General features: G+C 36.7%; 1 protein-coding gene across 1 annotated transcript; it reads left to right on the top strand.

Moving 5' to 3' along the window:
• Positions 1-747: 747 nt before the first annotated feature.
• LOC104110220 (uncharacterized) lies at positions 748-8,703 on the top strand. The gene is made up of 7 exons (XM_070197298.1): positions 748-1,106; positions 3,017-3,107; positions 3,892-4,007; positions 5,542-5,601; positions 5,726-5,791; positions 8,100-8,299; positions 8,376-8,703. Exons 1-6 carry the CDS (start codon positions 1,050-1,052, stop codon positions 8,289-8,291), a joined length of 582 nt encoding a protein of 193 aa, XP_070053399.1. The 5' UTR covers positions 748-1,049; the 3' UTR covers positions 8,292-8,299; positions 8,376-8,703.
• Positions 8,704-9,088: the final 385 nt, after the last annotated feature.

The raw sequence follows: 9,088 nt of genomic DNA, 5'->3' as shown, positions 1-9,088 counted from the left end.
TCATTCAAATTTATTGAATGACTTAACAAATTAGAGCAATGAAAGAAATTTATAGCTTGTTTGACCAAGTTCTCCACTCCTAGAGGCATTTTTTTTTTATTTTAAAAAAAGTGCTTTTTTCCAAAGTTTAAGTCTTTGGCCAAGCTTTTGAAAAAAAAGTGCTTTTGCGGAGAAAATAGTTTCTCTCCAAAAGTATTTTTTTGAAAAGTCTTTTTGAGAAAAATACACGTAGAAGTAGTTTTTAAAAATTTGATCAAAAATTAATTGCTGCTCAGAAGTATTTTTTAAATTAATTAGTCTAACACAAACTGCTTTCTCAAAAAGTAGCTGATTTTCGCAGAGTGTTTGCTACATTTAAATTATAATTTGTTTTCTATTTTGATATTATCACTTTATTTATTAGTGTAAAGTTTAAAGCGGCTAGAAGTTATACGAAAAGGTCGACAACATGCTTATGGTAAACAGAAAATTATGAGAATATGAAAGTTACTTAATTTACGGCAGTTATTACAAGCCGTTCAGTTCAATGAGTTTGACTGTTTGGATCTGAATTAAAATATTTGCTCAATTGTACAGCTTTTCTCCCTTTGAGAAATTTCTAGAAGTTTCAAGGCAAAAACAATATACGTATATTGTGATGCGACTTGATTCCAGTGGCAATTCTTCTGGAAATATAAAAAAGAGGGACAAAGAAAAGTCAATTATGATGTGTTACTTAAACAATGGTAAGTACAAGGAAAGGGGAAAAGGGGAAAAGAGCAAATAAAAGAAACTCAGAGAAGTTGCCAGCAGAAAGTGAAACCAAAAGGAAAAACAACGCAACCTTCTCTTCAAGCACAAGTTGTACTCTTTCCGCCTGTCTGTTTCTCAAATTCGATCATCCAATTAACAAGCTGCTTTATCATCAGATCATCTAAATATACTTTTAGGTGAAATAGCTTCCGTGGCATCGATTCTTGAAGTTTCACTCTCCAGTTTCATCTTATTTGCTTTTGGAGACAGACAGAAGGAGGGATAGAGAAGCGAGAAGAAGAGAAAGGCGAGGTAAAATGGGGCAAGCCTTTCGCAAGCTCTTCGATACCTTCTTCGGAAATTCTGAGATGAGGGTATAACAATCCCGGCCTAGTCCTTCTCCTGTTATTTGTCCATTATAATATGATCTATTGATTGCTCTTTTTCTGTAGCGCTTTGTCTGAATTTGCGTAATTTATTTGCCAATTTAAGCTTTCCGCACTTGTTCTTAGCTCGTTTTCTTTCATATGTTTCCAAATTTCCTTTCTTTGGATTAGAAGAAGCCAAGTGTTATATGAAACATGTTTGAGCTTATTCAGGACTATCTGTAATAAGCTGGATCGTGCTGAGCCTTCAACTAATGTGTATTTCGTTTGTGTTTCTAGCCAGCATATCACAAATATTGTCTTTGTGTATGAGCTGGAAAACTTTTTGAGTTGATTTCTAATTTTAAAACTTCCCGTTTTTTTTTTTTTTTTTTTTTTGAGAATATTGAATGAGAAAGAAACTTATCTTTGAAAGCACATGAAAATAATTAAAGGCACCTTAACATAATTAAGTATCTGTTGGTAAGGGATATTGGACGAATTTATGACAAGTACTGTGATGTATGTTCCATTTTTCGTGTTAAGTGCTAGTTAGAATGATTGATTGAAAATGTTTTCTTCCGCAGCAGACCAATGTTAATAATATTTTCTCTGATGAAGGTAGAATTTTACTAAATAGGATAGTACCAAGGCAGTACTAATCTGTAAACAGTGTCTGGTCCTTTACTACTCCTAAGCCTGTAAGGAATACACAAGAGCTAAAATTTCTACAATTTCAGCTGCTATGTTTCTAATCCTCCAACACTACAAATCCTGAATACAGCTAAACTTAGTATGGGGAATACAGTCTTTTAACCCCACTAATGTTAGTAATATCTGTTGTGCACTTACTGCAGCTAGTATGCTTCTTCAAGGTTGCTTCCTTTCTGACATTGATTGAATGCACTGTTGTAGTGCATATAGTTAAGTGATAAATTAGATCCTTTGAAACATGAAAGTAGTTTAATTGAAATACAAAACTGCACATTGTCAGTTCGGAATAACAAGTGAGAGATTTCCAAAACTACCTATCCGTATGCAGGTTGTGATTGATCATAGGTATAAGGAATGGGAAGAAATAAGAGTATACATCACTTCACATCCAAGTGTCTTTTTAGTTTTGTCAGAGACTTGTATGTTGGTGTAGAGATAAATGTGAGATTTAGAGAATCCCTAATTTAGTTTGAAAGATAAATTACTTAGTACCAGAATGAATTCATATAGCCGACCCAAAGTAGTTGGGGTTGAGTTGCAGTTGAAGAAAACAATGCAAGATGTCAGCTAGCAAATTGGAATAAATAACTTGGAAATCAGTTTCCACTTTCCCTTCAAGAAGGGCCTTAAGTAGATAGGGTAACCAGTTGAAAGTCAGAGAGGGTAAAAGGCCCTCCATAAATTTGTTGGCACCTTCACTGTGTCAGAGGTAATATGATCCTAGTCAGCATCCTTAATTTCTCCTTTAAGGCAAGCCCGAACATATGAAATATCATCAAATAAACTTTTCTCCCTTGGGGTATTAGGCATGTGGTACAGCGTCCAACGTGTTGAAACATTAGAAGGAATGGGTTCTTTGAGCCAAATCAGTCTGCTTCCCCTAATGGCTATTATTGCTCTCTCTTAGCAAACAACTGGTGCAAGTTGTTCGGGTTTCCGCAGCAGAAAATTCGTTTTCTGCAGAAGTAATAAATGATCACAAAATGCAACTTTTATTATCCACACTTCAAGAATTTGCTTTCATTATTCGTCCATTGCTATCTATGTTCACCAACCTCAGTTTCATCTTGAATCATTTCCTGCAGGATGATCTTAAATTTTCTGCTTGTATGTGTAGTTACTTTTTAATAATACGTGTTTCTTGTTCTCTTGTTTTCCCTCTACTGTTATTTGCTTGTCTCTGATTCTAATTTCAACTGGGATAGGTTGTAATGCTTGGGCTCGATGCGGCTGGCAAAACAACTATATTATACAAACTGCACATAGGAGAAGTTCTATCAACCGTTCCTACCATTGGTATGCTGTTTGTTTTAGCTTCTGCTTACTGTGGTATGGGAACAATTATGAAGTTCGTATTTCTAGAACTTCAATCAATCTGGTTGTGGTAAAGTCATTGTCAGCATGGGCATATTGCTTTCTTTTTTGTTTCTTGTTGTTTGACAGAGCTACCCGGTATCCAAAAGAATAGATGGGAAAATGTTTGTCGGAGACGACAGTTTATAACTTTCTATTGGTCATTGTTAGTTCATTATGAATTTCTGAGAGTGGCTGGTGCATACTACTTCATGAAGTAACTTATTTGGGAAATTGCTCCCAGCACTAACCAAAATAGTTAATGGAACCTTAACAAAAGCTGGCTTATCCTATCTAATTGACTTCCTCTTTACTTGCAAACTGCCTCCCGGTTATCAGGTGCAACACTTGATTCCATGGCATACTTTCTACATCTTTTTTTTTTCTTTTGGGGATAAATCACATACTTCTCTCTTCTTCCTTAGGTGAATCCTTTTCATTTTCTTACATTACTTTGGCTGTCGCGTCTCGGAGTCAGATCTTATCTTATGTGACTTAAAATACGTTATGGTTTTTCTAATTTTGATGTCATTGCTTTTTATCTCAACATAATATTTGCATCAGGGAAGTTTGAAATCTTGAGCGTTGATGTGAAAATTCGTCCTGCTTGTAATGTCATTAAAGCTTTGGGAGAAAATACCCTAAAACATCTGCATCACCAGGTGAATACTTGTCTATGCGTGTCTGAAACCACTGTAAAAAATGATTGTATTTGCATGTCTTGCAGGATTCAATGTGGAAAAAGTACAGTACAAAAATGTAATTTTTACGGTGTGGGATGTTGGTGGACAAGAGAAATTAAGGCCACTCTGGAGGCACTACTTCAATAACACAGATGGACTGGTAACTGCACCCATTATTATTCTTTGTTTTCTATTTCTTAAAAGAATAAAGATTGTATTCTTTCGTTTCTACTCTATATCTGCAAATCATTTCTTTACTTTGCGTAACAACAAAGAGGAATTTAAAGTCTTGAAAGTGATGAAATTAATTATCAAGGATCTAACTATACACTCAATTGTATACTTCTCCCTCCAACTTTGGGGCCAAGTTTATTTGCCCCTTCCTTCTGAGCCCCACCCCTCCACAGACCACGCAGAAGGACAAAAGGGAATGAAAAGAGATGAATATTTCAAATAAGAAAACATATGAATATTTTTATCCAAATGCTTGAATTTGGTATACAAAATAAACATGCATTATTAAATATATTTTTGCCCAATCCTTACGATTGACAAAACTTACCGCTTCTCTTGTTTACGAGACGCGAGACGGTGTGAACACGCAATTAGAGGTATGGAGGCAGACCCTGGAATCTAAAGGTTTCAAGTTGAGCCGGACTAAGACAGAATACTTGGAGTGTAAGTTCAGTGGCGAGACTCAAGGAGGGGAAGGGGAGGTGAGGCTGGACTCGCAGGTCATCCTTAGGAGAGGGAGTTTTAAGTACCTTGGGTCTATTATTCAGGGGGATGGGGAGATTGATGAAGATGTCACCCATCGTATTGGGGCGGGATGGATGAAATGGAGACTCGCTTCCGGTGTTTTGTGTGACAAGAAGGTGCCACCGAAACTTAAGGGTAAGTTCTACAGAGTGGTGATCAGACCAACGATGTTGTATGGGGCGAAGTGTTGGCCAGTCAAGATCGCTCATGTCCAGAAGATGAAGGTAGCAGAGAGGAGGATGTTGAAATGGATGTGCGGGCACACCAGGTTAGATAGGATCATAAATGAAGTTATTCGCGACAAGGTGGGTATGACCCCTATTGAGGACAAGATGCGGGAAGCGCGGCTTAGGTGGTTTGGTCATGTGAGGAGGAGGAGCACATACGTACCGGTGAGGAGGCGTGAGAGGTTGACATTGGAGGGCCTACAGAGAGGTAGAGATAGGCTAAGGAAGAGGTGGGGAGAGGTGATTAGGCAAGACATGGTGCAGTTTCAGCTGACCGAGGACATGACCCTTAATAGGAAGATATGGAGGTCGAGGATTTGGGTAGTAGAGTAGGTAGTCTAAAGTGTTCATAACAGTAGTATTGGCACGCAGTCTCGCTTTCTGTTGGTAGTAGGTTTTTATGACTAACTGTTTTCTTTCATTGTTGATCACCTTACTGTCTTGTTGTTTTTATTCTGCTTTTATATGACTTTTTGGTACCGTCTCTTCTTGTCTATATTTTCATTAATGTGGTGCTTATGCTTTCCTGAGCCGAGGGTTTATTGAAAACAACCTCTCTATCCTCACAAGGTAGGGGTAAGGTCCGCGTACACACTACCCTCCCCAGACCCCACAGTGTGGGATATTACTGGGTATTTGTTGTTGTTGTAAATTGCCTCTCTAAACTATATACAATATCTCTTCACTAAGTGTATTAATGTTATACAGATTTATGTCGTCGACTCTTTGGACCGGGAGAGAATTGGAAAGGCGAAACAAGAATTTCAGGTTGTTTCTCTAGACCTTAATTTATGAGTCAGGCTTCTTTGTCGATGACAGAATTAAATGGCCTTTATAATGTGTTTTCCTGTTCAAAAATAGGTTTTCCTTATAAAAATTATTGTGTTTTCAGGCCATCATCAGAGATCCATTCATGCTTAATGCAATCATCTTGATTTTTGCTAACAAACAGGACATGGTAAGTTGCTTTTTGTTCCAGTATGTTACTCGTCCTCAAAATGCAATTAAATGCTTATTTTCCATTTTTCTCTTATTACTTGGTCTTTACACAACAACAACAACAACTAAATACCCCATGTAATCCCACAAGTGGGGTCTAGGGAGGGTAATCTTTATGTAGACCTTAGCCCTAGGTAGAGAGACTGTTTCCAATAAGACCATCGGTTCAAGGATTACTTGGTTTTTAGACATTAAAAAAAAGTAGGCTAAAGCTACTAAATGAATCCAAGAAACTATAAAGGTTCAACTTACTGTTACCATTTTTATTTTAAAAAGAAAATAAAGGTTCAAAGGTGTTGTAGATGTTATTGAGCAACGTATCAGATTTATTGTCCTTGACTTTGAGATGTTCTGCTCTGTAGTTTGTTATAACTAAAATTTCCTTTGGATGAGGATGATATGCTGTAGTCCTTGATTCCTTGATTAGTGAAACTGAACTATTGTCCATATCTCATAAGATAGGTTCTACCTAAATCTAAGCGGACTTAACACATGTATTCTGATCCTTTATTATTGAAACCAAAGTGGTATCTGTCTCAGTAGATAGTTTCTCACTCAGTTCCGGTATTCAAAGTAGGCAGTGGCGGATCAAGGATTTAGAGGTTGCGGGTGCCATTGTTTATATAAATCATATATCTACCTCTAGTCGCAAAGGCCGAATAAAAAAGGCGGGTAGATTCAATAAGGTTTTTGTTACTCCGATTAAGTTGATTAAGTATTTCATTTACATAAGCAACAAATAAGTTCGATTTTGTCTAGTTACTTTTTTTTTCAACCTTAAATTTAAATTATATCATGAAAGGAAATTGCGGGAAAAAAAATTAATGAAGGAGCACCCCCAATTATAAAATTTGCTTATAAAATAGCTTAACCACTTCAAATTGTTTGTTTAACTAGATTAATTTACCTTCAATATTCTCGAGTTCATTATTTCTCTTAATTCCCAAGTTTGTATAGCAATTCTTTGCAAAGCAAAAGCTTTAAAGTTTCAATCTATGAGAATCAACTCAAATATATCTACAACTCAAAGAGATTTATTTTTTTTTAAAAGTCAATAGAAGAGAGTGATATTGCTCAATTATACTCCAGTATATATAGATTAATGTCGCGTCATCTTAAAAAAGAGATACTTCCTAAAATTAATTCAAATGACTTATCAAAAGAAGTTGCTTCTGAAGTAAGTATACTTGTGGGCAAAAAGGAAGGTTAATGCAAAGATTTTTTTTTTAAGAAAAGAAGAAGCAAAAAAAGAAAAAAAAAGAAGAAAAAGAACAAGAGAGAGGGACACATAGCAAACAAATGGAAGAAAAAGAGAGGTTAGAACAAGAGCTCAGCAGAGGAAAAAAAGGAAATAAAAAAGAATAGGAACAAGGAAAATGAAAAGCACACCAGCAACCTAGAGCATTAAATGTGTCCATAGAGATTCAAGCTCAGGTTCTTTAGGATACAAAGACCTTAAAGCCTTCGACAAACCAGTGGCACCCACATCTCATTTTTGTATTGCGGGTGGCACTTAATTTATATATTCGTCTTGTACTAGATATATGGATACATTTTCAAAATTTTTGCAAAAGCTTGCGGGTGCTGTACCACCCCTATCTCTCAAGGTAGATCCGCCCCTGAAAGTAGGTTAACATGGTCTCCAATGAACAAGTGCACAGACCACCCTTATTTCTCTTTCTTGCTTTCCAGTTTCCACCAAAGAAACAACTCATTCTTTTTCCTTATCTTTCTGTCTTGTCTTTGCAAATCTACCTGCATAAGGTAGGGCTAAGGCTGCGTATATAATACCCTCCCCAGACCCCCTATTTGTGGAATACACTGGGTTTGTTGTTGTTGTTATTATTTCTGTCTTTGCAATAAAACCTTCAGAAAGTAGACGTCCGTAATCATTGAATTGCTTGGCTCTGCCTGGATGCTGATTCTTGTAGCTGAGTGAGCTTCTAGAAAAGCGTTGTTAAAAGCAAGAATTTTATCACTTAAAAGCAATAGTCTGTCAAAGCAAGAAATTGTGGTAAGATGGATTTTGTAAATGACTCAGAGACCCAGGTAACAGTGTACAGAGAATCTGCATAGATAGTAAACAGGCACAATCGTTGTGCTATTCCAATTCTATAATATATTTACCATTTCGAAGAAAAAAAAGATGATGTTTCATGTAGTCACGTAGTGGCAAGAAACTATAAGTTTCATTTATCCACATGCTATTTCCTCCCTTTAGTGTTGGTCTCTAATTTTTATTATCTTGAATATCTTTTTTTATCCAGAAAGGAGCAATGACACCAATGGAAGTGTGTGAAGGCCTTGGTCTCTATGAGCTTAAAAACCGAAAATGGCATATACAAGGTACATGTGCTCTTAGAGGGGATGGCCTATACGAGGGACTGGACTGGTTAGCCAGCACTTTGAAAGAACACAAGGCTGTTGGATACTCTTCGATAGGCCCTTCATCCTTCTGAATGATCAGGTTTAGACCTAGCCTAGATGTCTTCACAGTTGTAGCTAGTATCCATAACCTGCTGATCTTACTTGACCCTTTGCAGGCTCAGTGAAGAACTTAAACAACTTTTGAGGGGCAACACTCAATACCCGGCTGTTTATAAATTCAAAGATTATGAACTCGCGATGATAGTTTTTTTCCCTTCTCTTCTTGGCGCTGTGCTTTTGGTGCTAGTGGAGTAGATAAGGCACTTGATTTCGGGCCTAATGTGAAACTTGATCTTTGATTTCTGTTGTATACTGAAACTTGGGCCTTACAATTGATGTTAACTTGACGCTAAGAATGCTTATGTCGATACCTACTGCACTACTCTCAGTATAAATGCTTTCATGTGAATATGGTAACTAATCATCTAGTTTCCAGATGCCCAACTATCGAATTTTTTGGAAAACATGCTTTCCCAGATGGTGCACGAGAAGCTTTTGCTTTCAAAAGTCAAAATATTAATGTCATTTTCTTCTTAAGCAAATCTTATTCCTGGAACAATTTTGTCATCCTGGAAATACATGTATCAAATAAAGTAGTGTTCTTTAAAAGAAATTCAAACCCACCAAGCGGTTGTGTATAGACTTTACCTCATTGTACATAATTCCCTGTGCTTACTAGTTCTGTATTCAGAAACCAGTCTTGTCTCGATCACTTAGCTTTTAATTCAATAGTAGGTCGACAGCGTCGATACACAGAAGACTAACTCGAGAATATATGTATATGTATTTTGTGCTCATCTGCATTGCCAGTTTGGGAGTTAAAATTGAG

The sequence above is a fragment of the Nicotiana tomentosiformis genome, chromosome 3, assembly GCF_000390325.3.
Source record: "Nicotiana tomentosiformis chromosome 3, ASM39032v3, whole genome shotgun sequence".
Classification (NCBI taxonomy): Eukaryota; Viridiplantae; Streptophyta; class Magnoliopsida; order Solanales; family Solanaceae; genus Nicotiana; species Nicotiana tomentosiformis.
The sequence above is the reverse complement of the archived record's forward strand: the minus strand, read 5'-3'. Positions and strand labels throughout refer to the sequence as shown.